General features: G+C 40.2%; 1 protein-coding gene across 3 annotated transcripts in view; it reads right to left on the reverse strand.

Moving 5' to 3' along the window:
- LOC130930991 (IQ motif and SEC7 domain-containing protein 1-like) overlaps positions 1-16,593 on the reverse strand; it is a 343,354-nt gene extending 326,761 nt beyond the window's left edge. The window contains exons 1-2 of one of the 3 annotated variants that reach the window (XM_057859405.1): positions 16,370-16,593; positions 3,877-4,424 (exon numbers count right to left, since the gene is read on the reverse strand). In XM_057859405.1, the coding sequence (XP_057715388.1) occupies positions 3,877-4,139 (263 nt within the window). In that variant the 5' untranslated portion in view covers positions 4,140-4,424; positions 16,370-16,593. The remainder of the gene's footprint in view (positions 1-3,876; positions 4,425-16,369) is intronic. The other 2 variants (XM_057859412.1, XM_057859451.1) reach the window with 2 other exon arrangements.
- Positions 16,594-16,991: the final 398 nt, after the last annotated feature.

Below are 16,991 nucleotides of genomic sequence, written 5' to 3' on the forward strand. Positions count from 1 at the left end.
GGCTCCAATATTTCCTGACTGTAGCCGACAGCCTACAATCTACGCCTAGATATCACATGCATATAGAACTACTGTACATGCGAAATGACAAACTCGGTGGCGTTAGTAAACAGCCGCCATTTTAAAGCAGTAGACTTCTCAGAAAGGCTGTTAGAGTAAACCTTCCTAGCGAACCTAAGTAACTTTTTTTCTAAAATACTAAATTGGCAAAAACTTTACTTGAATCTATCTTTAAATGATGGAACAGTTATAAAACTTTCACATGTTGAAAGTAGACAGAAGGGAAGCAATGCAAAAACAGGAGCAATATTAACAACTTTAACAGTTGATTCACAACATTAAATGACTTCCAAACATAGCAAAGGTTACTTTGTTTTTTTGTTGTTGTTTTTTTTAAATGAAAAAAAAAAACATGAAAGGTAACACCAGTTACTTTGCCAAGTAACTAATTACTCTTCCATTTAGGTAACCGAGTTACTAACGCAATTACTAAGTGGGAGAAGTAATTTGTAACTGTAATTAATGACTTTTTAAAAGTAAAATTAACAACACTGGTCATAGAGATGAAGTCTGAAGAATGAAAAGTGACGAAAGCGGAGATTTTATTCCGCCAATTTGTTGCCGAACACAATTTTCCCGCAAATATTGCTGATCACTTCTCAGAATTAGCAAATGTAATGTTCCCTGACTCAAAGATTGCATCAGTAAGTTAATTTTATCAATTGACCTTTTTCATTTATTATTGGACACACTAACGAACTACCTACAAGCAGGGGTGAAAGTGGTTAGAATTTCTTGCCAGAACTCCCCGACGTGAAGGTCACCACCGAGCAAGAAATTTTATTTATTCATTTATTTATTTATGTATTTTGGCGGGGGTGGGGGTGGTGGGGGGGGTCAAAACTACTGAAATATAAAGAAAACCATCTTGGTCAGTTATTTCTATAACACATACAAAAACATTTACTTTTTGTTGTGTTTTTAATGATAAAGATACATACATTAATTTACATCAGTCATGTCCAAAGTCCGGCCCGGGGGCCAAAAGCGGCCCGTGGTCAAATTTCATCCGGCCCCCAGCCTCTGTCATAAAATCAATAACATCTGGCCCGCACACAGACTTAATAAATTGGTCAGCAGTACTGCCACCAGCATATGAAGTAGCTTACACACTGAATGCTGCTCCTCATTTACCCACTAAAAGGCAGCAGCACTCTAAGCAACATTATCCCGTGTGACCCTATACTCCTAATTTCCTAAAATGGCGACAATCAACAAAAAAAATTGACTGCGAAAGGCCGACGCTTCAAGGATAGGTGGAAATTGGACTATTTGTTCACTAGAATACGCAACAACCGTGTCTGCCTCATTTGCAAAGAGACAGCCGCTGTTTTTAAAAAGTTCAATGTGAGGCAATATTACCAAACATGACACACTGACATGTACGACAAGATTACAGGGAAGATACGCAACGAGAAATTGAAGCAACTTGAAGCTAGTTTAATTTCACAGCAGCAGTATTTCGCAAGAGCCCGAGAGTCGAAAGAGAACGCCACTAGGCTAGTTGCGAGATTGTTGAAATTATTATTTTTTTTAAATAATGAAGCAAATGTGACACACAGAATGGCTTGCTAAAATTTGCTTAAATATATTATTTAGGGCTGTCAAAATTATCGCGTTAACGGGCGGTAATTAATTTTTTATATTAATCACGTTTAAATATTTGATGCAATTAACGCACAAGCCCTGCTCAAACAGATTAAAATCACAGCAGAGTGTAATGTCCGCTTGTTACTTGTTTTTTTGTGTTTGGCGCCCTCTGCTGGCGCTTGGGTCCGGCGAGCTATTAGTTTATTTTTTGATTGAAAATTTTTACAAATTTTAATAAAACAAAAACATTAAGAGGTGTTTTAATATAAAATTTCTATAACTAACATTTATCTTTAAGAACTACAAGTCCTTCTATCCATGGATAGCTTTACGAGAATGTTAATAATGTTAATGTCATCTTGTTGATTTATTGTTATAATAAACTAATAGAGTACTTATGTACTGTATGTAGAATGTATATATCCGTCTTGTGTCTTATCTTTCCATTCCAACAGTAATTTACAGAAAAATATGGCATATTTTATATATGGTTTGAATTGCGATTAATTCGATTAAAATTTTTAATCATTTGACAGCCCTAATATTATTCTACGTAAAGGTAGTCAGCCAAGGTCGGCACCCCACATTTTTAACACACCAAATCTGGCCCCCTTTGAAAAAAGTTTGGACACCCCTGATTTACATTAAGAAAAATAAGTACAAATGTCTTTTATTATGCATTATTACTATTCTTTTATGCAGAGTGAAATGGACTATATTTTGAAGATCACGCAAACATTGACTTATTTAAATCATAAGGAAATGAATAGGTAGCCTAACATAAATGAACAAATATAAGTCCAAAGTGCACATTGACAGCTAAGATGTTCTGAACCTCCCCATCAGAGCAAATAAAACTAAATAAGATAAATAAGCCTCCTGAACTCTTTGCTTGCTCTTAGAGACTTAATCCATTTTCTGTTGCATTGCCCTTTTTTTTTTTTTTTTTTTTTTTTTTTTTTGCTGTTTCAGAAAACATGCACATTTGAACCAATCAAATCTAACTATCTCTGGTGATCACATGTCAGTATGTCAGCAAATTGAATGGATAAATGAGTCCAGGCGTTTTGCTTTGCTGCGTGCATTCGCACATTAACGTGACTCGTCATCGTCAGACTCAGATCGCTGCAGCAGCTGGGGAAACCTCCATGCCGTCCGTGGAATAAAATAAATAACAAATATCGGTGGAAACGGATCACGCTACATAAGCACTTTATTATGCTTGTTGTTAACACTTGTGTATGTAAATCTGATGTTGGTAGATTGTTTTATTCTTGGAGATGAAATGTATGTGTGGCAGCTTTGTATTTTATTTTATTTTTTTACATAGCATTTTGACAGTTGCTGTCACATTTTCGGTATCAAAGCAGTGTATACAGGAACTGCGTTCTGGCCCTGAATCTTATACCGGAACTGCGTTCCAGCCCTGAATCGTATGCCGGAACTGCATTCCTGACCGTTCTGGCCCACTTTCACCCCTGCCTACAAGTCAAACTGAATTACGATCTGAAGTGCCATGAAGTGCAGCCATCAAGACATGATAGAAATTGTTAAAAGTGCTACATACAATTATAACAAAAGTCACTGTTAAATTTTAGTAATCATTATGTAGCTGAAGATATTGTTCTTTGATTGCACCAGGTTATATGTTACAATATTACCAATAAATTCATATTATTTTAAAAATTGAGTTTTATTTTTGTTTCAAATTGCACGCTATATACAACGTTGTAAAATGAGTCACCAATTCGTAAGGGCTTACGTCACTATTTGTAAGATTGCCAATTAAGGGCCTCGGGTTGACAGGTATGAGAACAGGTGTTGGCAATTATTAAATTATTGTCATCCATTTCTAACTTGGTTGTGTTTTTAAATTTCTAAAAAGTTTGCACATTTCAGGTTTAATTTGGTTTTCAGATAGTGTATGTTACTTACGATATTTGTTATTTGCGTTTTTGTGAACTATTAGGGGGGAAAAAAGAGGGGGGCACTTTACACTTTATTTATCCATCTTTTATTTTTTTTCACCATATTGCCAGCCTAGGGATCTAGAGATGGTCCTACCTTTAACAATCCAAATATGAAACAAAAAGTTTCTCTGTGCCAAGTCTAAACCACAAATGTCCACCAACAAGCACACACAGCTGCTCCAATTTTAGCACCGAGAGCCAACTTCATTGGCTGCAGTGAATGTTGAGCCAGGAGGCAAAGAGGCTTAGGACTTACTTGTCATGGGTGATATGCTCCTGGATGGCCCCGAGCGAGTGCGGGCTGTCGGCGCCCTGCAGCAGCCTGCAGCTCGCCAGGTGCCGCTGGTAACGCTCCTTCAGGCAGCCGTTCTCCGTACACAAGTCGCACACTTGCCGTTCCAGCTCCTCGATCCGCGCCCGTTGCCTCTCCAGCAACTCCTGCTGCGTCTCGATGATCTTGTTGAGCTCTTGTAAATACTCCGCAGCCCTGCCTGGGTTCTCGGTGCCCGGGCTGTCCATGTCGTCGTGGCGCAGGAAGCGGCTCTCTCGCTCCCGGCTGGGGCTTTAAGCACAATGCTCGGGCGGGTTGTTGCGCCTTTTACGCCTCGCCATTGCGTGTGACAGCGGAATCCCGAATAAAGGCGTTCTCCCCAGCTTCTACGGTCGGCTGTCGGTCACGTAGAAAGCCTCGACGTCACAATAAGCGCGCGGCCACATGTGACAGATTTAACACGGGCACAGTGATCTAGCTCCCCGAGGCTGACATGTCCACCACCACGCCGCCGCCGCCGCCGCCGCGACTTTCTGTAAACAGACGCCGGCTGTCAAGTGGGCGGAGTTTACAAGTTTTATGAATCTGACAGCAGGTCCAGTTGAGCGCATTATGGCTCAAAACAGATTACACGCTGACCCACATTTATCATCACATGCAACCCGTCAATATCATTGTTGTGTCTCGACATGTTATCTATCTATCTATCTATCTATCTATCTATCTATCTATCTATCTATCTATCTATCTATCTATCTATCTATCTATCTATCTATCTATCTATCTATCTATCTATCTATCTATCTATCTATCTATCTATCTATCTATCAAGAAACAGGTGTCGATACAGGTGCATGGACAGAAGCACACAAAGGTAATTTGCTATAAAAACAAACGTTTATCAGACAAATTTATCAATTACATTTAATTTGGGGCGTTCATTTATTATTTATAAAAATCAGTTGAATCAGTAATGCCATATAAACCGATTGGCTGCCATTGACAGCAATAAACGTCCAAACCAAGGGCGTAGGTTTGCATAGGGGCGGTAGGGACATACACTACCAACTTTACAGGATCCTCAAATTGACCCCACCAACTTTCAGGCAACCTTATTTGTATTGTATTTGTATATTGAGTTTTTTCTTTTTTTTAATATATTTTAAGGATAGAATTGACCCTACTATAATTAAGTGATACAGTGAGGCAAATAAGAATTTAGTCAACCACCAATTGTGCAAGTCCTCCTACTTGAAAAGATTAGAGAGGCCTGTATATGTCAACATGGGTAAACCTCAACCATGAGAGACAGAATGTGGGGGGAAAAAAACAGAAAATCACATTGTTTGATTGTTAAAGAATTTATTTCCAAATTAGAGTGGAAAATAAGTATTTGGTCACCTACAAACAAGCAAGATTTCTGGCTGTCAAAGAGGTCTAACTTCTTCTAACGAGGTCTTAGAAGGCTCCACTTGTTACCTGTATTAATGGCACCTATTTTACCTCATTATCGGTATAAAAGACACCTGTCCACAATCTCAGTCAGTCACACTCCAAACTCTACTATGGCCAAGACCAAAGAGCAGTCGAAGGACACTAGAGACAAAATTGTAGACCTGTACCAAGCTGGGAAGACTGAATCTGCAATAGGTAAAACACTTGGTGTAAAGAAATCAACTGTGGGAGCAATTATTAGAAAATGGGAGACATACAAGACCACTGACAATCTCCCTCGATCTGGGGCTCCATGCAAGATCTCACCCCGTGGCGTCAAAATGATAACAAAAACGGTGAGCAAAAATCCCAGAACCACACGGGGGACCGAGTGAATGACCTACAGAGAGCTGGGACCACAGTAACAAAGGCTAATATCAGTAACACAATGTGCCACCAGGGACTCAAATCCTGCACTGCCAGACGTGTCCCCCTGCTGAAGCCAGTACACGCCCAGGCCCGTCTGCGGTTTGCTAGAGAGCATTTGGATGATCCAGAAGAGGACTGGGAGAATGTGTTATGGTCAGATGAAACCAAAATAGAACTTTTTGATAGAAACACAGGTTCTCGTGTTTAGAGGAGAAAGAATACTAAATTGCATCTGAAGAACTCCATACCCACTGTGAAGCATGGGGGTGGAAACATCATGCTTTGGGGCTGTTTTTCTGCAAAAGGACCAGGACGACCGATCTGTGTAAAGGAAAGAACGAATGGGGCCATGTATCGAGAGATTTTGAGTGAAAATCTCCTTTCATCAGCAAGGGCATTGAAGAGGCGTGGCTGGGTCTTTCAGCATGACAATGATCCCAAACACACAGCCAGGGCAACAAAGGAGTGGCTTCCTAAAAAGCATTTCAAGGTCCTGGAGTGGCCTAGCCAGTCTCCAGAGCTCAACCCAATAGAAAATCTGTGGAGGGAGTTTGTGGTGGCTACCACTACCACCACAATTTAGTGTTTCAAGATTTAGTTAATTGTTTATGTGATATTTTTTTGGACATGTATTTTCTAATGGGTGCACACTTTAGTTAATATATGTCTTAATGCCTATTAGATTTTATTTGCCAATTTGAGTTAATGACCACAGCTGTGTAAGATCTGGCACCTACCATACTGAAGGGGGGTTATTTAAGTTGATTTAATTTTGATTGTTTGGAGTAAAGTTTTCACTGTTTGTTTAAATGCACATTGTTAATTATTGTTTGAATATATGTATATTTTCCATCTGTTGTTGTTCAGTAAGTTGAAAATGTTTGGTTAATTCGTCATACCTCCTTCAGGTGGTCGTTAGTAGAGTCCGCCCTGATTTAAACAGCCACAGAGATGTGTCTGGAGGTCAGGTCAGTTTGGTTGAAGCCTTTTGTTATGTTGGCCTCTGTTATGTTGGGCCCAAGGTTTGTGTTAAACTGTTTATTTTGTGACTTTATTAAATGGAATTTTTACCTAAGTTGAAACACCAGTGTCCGCGTGTATGTCTGGTCCACTACAGAGTTGAAAGTCCATGTTGCCCAATGACAGCCCCAAAACATCACTGCTCTAAAGGAGATCTGCATGGAGGAATGGGCCAAAATACCAGCAACAGTGTGTGAAAAGCTTGTGAAGAGTTATAGAAAACGTTTGGCCTCTGTTATTGCCAACAAAGGGTACATAACAAAGTATTGAACTTTTGGTATTGACCAAATACTTATTTTCCACCATGATTTGCAAATAAATTCTTTAAAAATCAAACAATGTGATTTTCCCCCCCCCCACATTCTGTCTCTCATGGTTGACGTTTACCCATGTTGACAATTACAGGCCTCCCTAATATTTTCAAGTGGGAGAACTTGCACAATTAGTGGTTGACTAAACACTTATTTGCCCCACTGTGTATACATGTATATATATATATATATATATATATATATATATATATATATATACACATATATATATATATATACACATATATTAGGGCTGTCAAAATTATCACGTTAACGGGTGGTAATAATATTTTTTTAATTAATCACGTTAAAATATTTAACGCATTTAACGCACATGCCCCGCTCAAACAGATTTAAATGACAGCACAGTGGCATGTCCATTTGTTACTTGTGTTTTTGGGTGTATTGTCGCCCTCTCCTGGCGCTTGGGTGTAACTGATTTAATGGGTTTCAGCACTTTGAGCATTGTGTTATTATTGACATCAACAATGGCGAGCTACTTGTTTATTTTTTGTTTGAAAATTTTACACATTTTATTAAACGAAAACAGTAAGAGGGGTTTTAATATAAAATGTCTATAACTTGTACTAACATTTATCTTTTAAGAACTACAAGTCTTTCTGTCCATGGATCGCTTTAGCAGAATGTTAATAATGTTAATGCCATCTTGTTGATTTATTGTTATAATAAACAAATACAGTACTTATGTACAGTATGTTGAATGTATATATCAGTCTTGTGTCTTATCTTTCCATTCCAACAATAATTTACAGAAAAATATGACATATTTTAGAGATGGTTTGAATTGCGATTAATTAGGATTAATTTTTAAGCTGTAATTAACTCGATTAAAAATTTTAATCGTTTGACAGCCCTAACATACTGAACATATGTATACATATGGCGGAAAACACTCAGGTGACTTGAAATTCCGCTCTGAGACCCTCAGTTTGGCCAACTTTTAAAATTGTCCGATATGCATGTGTGATACAACATTGGAAAGCTTAAAATCTCAATTTTCTGGGGGGGTTGATTTTGAACAGGAGGGCATTTTTAAAAAACAAAACATTTTCAAACAGCAAAACCCTGTCTGGAGGTGAGCGCACGCGAGAGCAGAATTACAGACGCCACGACTTTAACGAGATATTATCGCATACTTACCTTGTTTTGATCCAAAAACTCCATGTAGCATGTATCACCGAGTGTCAAGACACGGCTTTGAATGGCCACAGCTGGATTGTTTTGGGATTTTATGGGTGAAACATGGTAATAGAACGAGCTGTGATAAAGAAATCGCAGTCATCAAAGAGTGGTCGAGATTATCTTTCATGTATTTATATGTATTTATACACAATACACATATAGTTGTGCTGAAAAAAAGTTACACACAATGTTATTCATTGAGTATTCTTTTCAATAAATACTTTTTTACCTGTACTTGAGTACATTTTTGGATAAATACTTTTACTCTTGAGTAATATTATTTACAAGTAACGCTACTCTTACCACCTTTGTCCAGAATTTAGAATGGTCCAGAACTTCTCAAGGCATAGAAGGCCCAAAAGTTATAATTAAAACATAGTTTGGGCCTTGTACGATTCGATGTTAACATGCAAAACAACGACTTGAGAATTTTTACATTTGTCAGCACATATGTAAGGCCAGAGGCTGCAGACTCCCAACCTCCCACTGGGATTGTTGATAGCAAACGGCTGCACAGTCAGGGAAATAAACACAGCCAAATTTCATAGGGGAACATTTTAATCCCATCGTCTGCACCCCGGGAATATAGCTTCATGGCGTGGCTTTAAGATAAATAGTATTTGACAAGTGATAATGAGATTTGCGTGCCTGCAAACTAATGTTCTTGAATTTGCATTCTGAAAATTGAAATAAACCAACAGGATTTGCATATATGGCATCCTGGAATGTCATACAGCGCATGTGTTAATTTAAAGGTTCGATTTCTTTTTGTACCGGAGCTATTCAGAAGACCAGACAGTGCATGGACAAATAAAGCACGGCAAGGCCACCTCAAGGAGGAAAGGCTGTGTACTTCAGATAACAGGATCATTTATACCATAAAAATGAATTAGTAATGTGTACTAGTAATGTCACCGGTTCGCCTAGTGTTTTGAAGCTTTGATGTATGAAATCTGAAAAATAAATAGTGTTATGTATTTCCTCAAGCTACGTACATTGAAGGCCGAGACTTGAGTGGAAAAACACTTCTTTATTCAGTGTGCTTCTCATCATATGTGCACACGAATCATCACCTTGATGTGTTTCTAACATAATACCACACCCACAGGAAGCACATACCACACCCACAGGGAGGGCACAACTACGGCAACAGCAGTGTGACATAAATATGTTACATCTCCTCCCTCCTTACATAACATGTCCCTGAAATAAACACAAAAGAACCACCTGCTTTTCCTATCTTATTAGTTATAAATCAAATCTTGTAGGTGGTCACCTGTCACGTGCAGGATAACGACGTTCAACAGTCACTTCATATTTTTCACTTGTGGTAACAGGTTCCGATACCTTTGCAAGTTCCTTTTGTGCATTGTTTGAATTAGACACAATTAGAGCATTGTATTTTTGACACATCCGGTAAGCAAGATATTTCTGGTACAGTGGGGAGAACAAGTATTTGATACACTGCCGATTTTGCTGGTTTTCCCACTTGCAAAGCATGTAGAGGACTGTAATTTGTATCATAAGTTCTTCTCAACTGTGAGGGACGGAATCTAATACAAAAAAACAGAAAATCACAGTGTATGATTTTTAAATAATAAATTTGCATTTAATTGCATGAAATAAGTACCGTAATTTTCGCACTATAAGGCGCACCTGACTATAAGCCGCAACCCACAAAATGTGACACAAAAACGGCATTTGTTCATAGATAAGCCGCACTGGACTATAGGCCGCAGCTGTCCTCACTGTATTATGGGATATTTACACCATAAGATATTAACTGGTTAGACTGCGGCATCATACGACGGTCAGAAGAACAAATGAATCACCATGAAGCTTTGAACCAATTGGCTGTTAAGCTTCATTGCATCAAGAAGCTTCATTTGGCCATCACTGCTCGCTTGGGGGAGACAGTCAATCTCTTCTGCAACCTGCTGTCAACACTGTTGTTGTCCAACACGCCTCCTAGCATGCATTGCAGCACAACAGATGTAAATCACAATCAAAATTCATGTTCTGTGCTAATTATTTATTCAGTTATTGTTCGAGTTGTTTCATTATTGCTAGTTATGTTATTTGGTAACACTTTGACAGTGGCCCCATGAGACTGTCATTATGACATGACACTGTCAAGGGCATTAAACCATTACATGAGCTGTTGTGCAGAGATGAAAAACGGAAATGGACAAATGAGTGTAACAAAGCTTTTCTAAAGGCGAAAAACACTGATTGCGACAGAGGTACTCACTCATTTCAACCCTTCATATCCAATACAACTGAGGTGCGATGCGTCATCCTATTGACTGGGTGCCGTAATCTCTCATGTGTTCCCGAACAGTGATAAAAGACCAATTGCTTTTGCATTGAGAACACGTAACATAGTCAAACAATGCCCAATTGGAACGAGAAGCATTGAGCATTATTTTTGGTCTGAGGAAGTTCCACCAATATTTAGTTCACTCTGTTAACGGATCACAGACCACTGACAACGATTTTGGGACCTCACGCAGGAATCCCTTCGCTGGCTGCTGAACGTCTTCAGAGGTGGGCTTTGTTGATATCAGCTCACTCATACGACATCAAGTATCGTAAATCTAATTAGCATTGCAATGCTGATAGACTTTCGAGGTTGTTGCTTCCTGTCACTAAACATGAACCAACCTCTGTTCTATTTCCGAAATGTTGAACATGCACCAATTTCAGCTTCGCAAGTGAAACATGCAACTCGAAACGACCCCAAACTGTCAATCGTCATGGACATGGTAATGGCGTACCGCAAGCAACACGTCACTTCCGCTCATTAATATTTATGACATTAGCTACTGTTGCCAAGTAGGGACAAGCCACCGTTTACTCTAATAGAAAATGAATGTAAATCGTGTACGAAGGAGATGTTTACAGAGCTAAACCTACGAATTCTCTCTGAAAATGATATGCCTGGTGCCAAATTGACTGGCAAAGATGTGGAAGAACATAAAAATGTTCAGTTAAAGAGATGGCTTTAGTGTCGAAGGCTGAAAACGACGAAAAAAACGAGCCGAACTAAGCATAGCTTTAGCTTTTTTATCGATGCGACTGACAATGACATTCTGTTTCAACAAGCTATCCTTTACCATCAGCCCTGTCTTTCTTATATATCCTCTGGTTGTCCTACGTCTCTTACCGTTCTTTGGGGTAATTCAGTTAGCTTTGTGTAGCGATCGCAAATGCTACTCAGTGACAGCCAACGAGCACTTTTAATTTTTTCATTGATAACACATCTTAATCCTATAATTTATTTACACTTCCCCCTTACTAAAGTTGTTTATATATATATATATATATATATATATATAAATAAAGGTAACAGTGGCAGTCAGATACCATTGTAATTCTTTTCAGGTCATTCGTTGTCAGACAGAAGCAGTACGGCACAACGTTACGCTAAAGAAATAAGTTAAAAATATAAAAATGGCTTACCTCTTTGTCCTCTGAAACACCATGCCAACCCAACATAATGTTTACTGCATATGAAATGTGAATGGATTCACCGAGCTGGTGTTAAAGTCCGCGCAAGTTGATTCGGTCTTCACATTTTTTCCTCCCGAGTTTTTGGTTTCCGGAAATGTATGAAGAAAACATCCTTCATGTGTCGTAATGTATAGAGTCGTTTCTCTAAGTTCCAAAAAAAGCAATGCGTGATCAGCATGTTCGTTTTTGAAAGATTACCGGAGATAAGTAGCACTATTTGCTTTGTTTCTATGCGAGGGCGGGTCTATAATGTCCCACTTCGGCTTTACTTCCGCTTTACGATGCGACGTCACGGTCTAAAAATAGCCTGCGTGCGGTACGCCATTAAAGGACAAACCAAATGTGAGAACACCAGTCTTAAACCTTTTTTGGATAGGAGGTGGGAACTTTCTGTTCAATTGGGTTGTTCGCTGTAGGGGAGGAGAGTGATTCTGCCAAAGTCACTGCGTGCTAAAATGCTTTTGCATCTGCATGCAGGTCACAGTGGTATTGTTAAAATGAAAGAAATGGCGAGAAGGTTTTTTGGGTGGCCAGGATTAAATTCAATTCAATTTTATTTGTTTCGCCCTAAATCACAACAAGGTTGTCTCAGAGGGCTTTGCAGAGTCAATATGATACACAGTCAGAAACAGTAGATGAATTAGATGAAGTTCATGTCCTGGGCATCCCCCAACCTTAGACCCTCCATGTCGGCAAGGAAAAACTCCAAAAACCCTTTGGGAAAAATGAGAAACCTTTGGGAGAACCACAGTCAGGAGAGATCCACTTCCAGGACGGACTGGCTATAGATGCACCAGGACTGATGGTGGGTATTAGCAGCAGGAGGTCCAGTTTGTGGAGATGCAATGGAGTGAAGAAACAAGAGGGGGTCCATCTAGCCAGATGAGACTGGGGGCAACGAGGATGTCCATCCAGCCTGGGGTCAGGATAGTCAGGAGGCTGCGGCTGAAAAATAGCCCCTCCCCCAGAGGGGAGGGGGGGCGACACCGGGTGACTAGTGATGAAGAGGCTAGTCAACTAGATATTAGAATTAGAAAAGAGAAATAAAGACAAGCGGTAGGTGTCACGACTGGACTCAAGGGAGGACCCAAATGCAGCGTTTTCTTGGTTAGCAAAAAATGATTTATTTAACAATGTCTCTCAAGGTGAAAACAAACAAGGCAGGTTCTTCAACAAAAATTCACTTCATCAAGGAAGGCAAAAACGTTATCAAAAACTAAGTAGCAAACAAACTCAGAAATGCTTACAAGATATTCACAATCAGAAGGCAGGTTCTTCAACAAAAATTCACTTCACCAAGGAAGCCAAAAATGTTATCACAAACACAAAGTAGGAAACAAACTCAGGAATGCTTACAAAAAATTTCAAGATTGGGTTTTCTTCTGTGGCTGTGGACAAGAAGTGAGCTGGGGTGACACGATGGCAGACGATGACACTCTGGCACAAAACAAAGTGGGGACTGACTATATATACACGCAGAAGGTAATGGGGAACAGGTGGCACTGTTACAGTCCGCGAATGCGGAGAACAAGATTGGACCGAAAAACAGACAACAGAGGGGAAGCGTTCGGGGATTTATAATCACAATCAAAACGACTCGCGAACGCGGAAAAAGGGGACTAACAAAAGGGGTCCTTGACATATAGGTCGACGGGGATCAAAAAACGCAAAAACTGAGCAATGGGGCAGATAGCCAAAAAGACAAACAAAAATACATTCGATACCTGCACAAGGTAGAGGGTCAAAAAGCTAAGACGTCTGACGAACTAGATGACAAATACGGAGAGGCTCGAAAGCAGTATGTGCGAATGGCAACCAGCAAACTAATCTCTCGGCACCGTTGTGTTGGTTCGCCACCGTTTATATATTAGTGTTGATTAGCTGGAACCCGCTGCCGGTGTGACGTTGAGAACGCTCCCACAGCTGGCTCTGAAACCAACAAAATCTAACCAGCAGCGGATCATGACAGGAACCAATTGGGGATTAGGGAGCACATGAGGAAGGGCAAGTGCTCTGAAACAAGGAGGGAAAGACTTTCAAAATAAAACAAGAACTTACCAAGACACGTCAAAACCTCACCATAGTGTGACGGTAGATAGAGTGAGAAACAGGGGACAGGCTGTACTTCCCCCAGCATTATAGCTTCTAGTGCAGCTTAGACTGAACTGTGAGTCTAGTCCAATTTCAACTAGCCTGACCATAAGCTTTGTCAAATAGGAACATTTTTAGTCTAACCTTATAAGTACAGACTGTGTCGGCTTCTTTAATACTACTTGAAAGCTGATTCCAAAAGACTGGAGCTTGGTAGCTAAAGGCTCTAGCTCCTACTGTACTTTTAGAGACCCTGGGAACTACCAGTAGACCTGCATTCTGAGAGCGGAGTGTTCTGTTGGGGCAGTATGGAACCAGAGCATCGGTGAGATAAGATGGCCCCAAACCATTAATGGTCTTAAATGTAAGAAGGAGGATTTTAAATTTTATTTTAAACTCGACTGGAAGCCAGATTAGATTAGATAAACAGATAGAAGAGACAGAAAAAGTGGTTCATCTTGCCAGAAGATTCGCAACAAGCCACCTGAAGCCCAATTGTTGGGAAGATCAGACACTACTCCAGCACTGATTGCGATGATTCTAGCAGTGTAATTATACAGTGGGGAGAACAAGTATTTGATACACTGCCGATTTTGCTGGTTTTCCCACTTGCAAGCCATGTAGAGGTCTGTAATTTGTATCATAAATTCTCTTCAACTAAATCTAATCAAAATCTAATACAAAAATCCAGAAAATCACATTGTATAATTTTTAAATAATAAATTTGTATTTAACTGCATGAAATAAGTATTTGATACATTACCGACTAGTAAATATTTCGGCTCTTAGTTCTTTTTTAAGAACCCCTCCTGTTCTCCACTCATTACTGGAAGTAACTGCACCTGTTTGAACTTGTTACCTGTATAAAAGACACCTGTTCACATGCTCAAACAAACAAACTCCAACCTTTCCACAATGGCCAAGACCAAAGAGCTGTGTAAGGACATCAGGGATAAAATAATAGACCTGCACAAGGCTGGGATGGGCTACAGGAAAATAAGCAAGCAGCTTGGTGAGAAGGTAAAAACTGTTGGAGCGATTATTAGAAAATGGAAGAAGTTCAAGTTGACGGTCAGTCTGCCTCCTTCTGGGGCTCCATGCAAGATCTCACCTCGTGGGGCATCACTGATCATGAGGAAGGTGAGGGATCAGCCCAGAACTACACGGCAGGACCTGGTCAATGACCTGAAGAGAGCTGGAACCACAGTCTCGAAGAAAACCATCGGAAACACATTATGCCGACATGGATTAAAATCCTACAGCGCACGCAAGGTCCCGCTGCTGAAGCCAGTGCATGTCCAGACACGTCTGAAGTTTGCCACTGACCATCTGGATGATCCAGAGGAGCAATGGGAGAATGTCATGTGGTCGGATGAGACCAAAATTGAACTTTTTGGTCGAAGCTCGGCCCGCCGTGTTTGGAGGGAAAAGAAGGATGAGTACAACCCCAAGAACACCATCCCAACCGTGAAACATGGAGGAGGAAACATCATTTTTTGGCGCTGCTTCTCTGCCAAGGGTACAGGACGACTGCACCGTATTGAGGGGAGGATGGATAGGGCTATGTATCGCCAGATCTTGGCTGACAACCTCCTTCCTTCAGTGAGAGCCCAGAGGATGGGTCGTGGCTGGGTCTTCCAGCACGACAACGACCCAAAGCACACAGCCAAGGCAACTAAAGAGTGGCCCCGTAAGAAGCATCTTAAGGTCCTGGAGTGGCCTAGCCAGTCACCAGATCTGAACCCGATAGAAAATCTATGGAGGGAGCTGAAAGTTCGTGTTGCCCGGCAGCAGCCCCGAAACCTGAAGGCTCTGGAGAAGATCTATATTGAGGAGTGGGCCAAAATCCCTGCTGCAGTGTGTGCAAACCTTGTCATGGACTACAGGAAACGTTTGGTATCTGTAATAGCAAACAAAGGTTTCTGTACCAAATATTAAGTTCCATTTTTGTGAAGTATCAAATACCGTAATTTTCGGACTATAAGCCGCTACTTTTTTCCTTCATTTTGACTCCTGCGGCTTATAGTCCAGTGCGGCTTATTTGTTGATTTTTTTGGGAGGGGGTTCATCGGCAGCACATGCCTCCTAGCATGCATTGCAGCACTATAGATGTAAATAGCAATCAAAATTCATGTTCTGTGCTAATTATTTATTCAGTTACTGTTATGGTATTTGGTAACACTTTATTTGACAGCAGCGTCATAAGACTGTCATAAGACAGTCATAATTATGACATGACACTATCATGGGCATTACTGAATGCTTATGACAGATGTCATTAAGTGTCATCTGGCAAATTATGTTACTAACTCCATTTATGTCCAGCTCAAATCTTTTACATCCATTCAAAAGTGAGATAATTTGCCGAATAACACTAAATGACATCTGTTGTAAGCATTCATTAAGAACAATGCCAAATTGGGAATAAACCGTCCATAATAGTTCAGTAGACCTAAAAAAGATCTAAGCGGACTCACATTTTCTAGGGCCGGTGCATCCACAATTGCCTTTGTCTTTGATGGAGCCTTGTGTAGCCCTTCTTGGTTTATCACATGTCCGAGATACTCCACAGATGGTGTCCAAAATTCATTTTTCCTTGCTCACTCGGAAACTATACAATCAAATCAATCAAATTTATTTCTATAGCCCTTTACAAAAACCTAACAGGCCCTCAAAGTGCTTTACAACAAAGACAAACATGGTTCATGAAAGATTAAAGGAAGGAAGTTACTATAGACCCCAATCACATGACGTGACAACTCCGCCCCCCTGACTTGATCCGCCATATTGTCCCTCAGCTCGTTGTGTTTACACATTACCGCTACGTACATTCCTCTTATTACGGCGTGTTTTTCTGCTCGTTAACATTAATAATCAAAATGGTGACGGCGTGTATGGCGGTTGGTTGCAGTAACAGGGAAGACAGACGGAGAGACTTGAAGTTCTACCGTATTCCGAGAGACCCGAAGAGGAGAGCGAGATGGACTGCTGCAATTCGACGAGAATACTGGGCACCAAACGATCACCACAGACTATGTTGTAGTCATTTTATATCTGGTAAGATACATTTAATATATATTTAGAGAGTTTTGGGCTGAC

This window comes from Corythoichthys intestinalis, chromosome 2 (assembly GCF_030265065.1).
Source record: "Corythoichthys intestinalis isolate RoL2023-P3 chromosome 2, ASM3026506v1, whole genome shotgun sequence".
NCBI lineage: Eukaryota > Metazoa > Chordata > Actinopteri > Syngnathiformes > Syngnathidae > Corythoichthys > Corythoichthys intestinalis.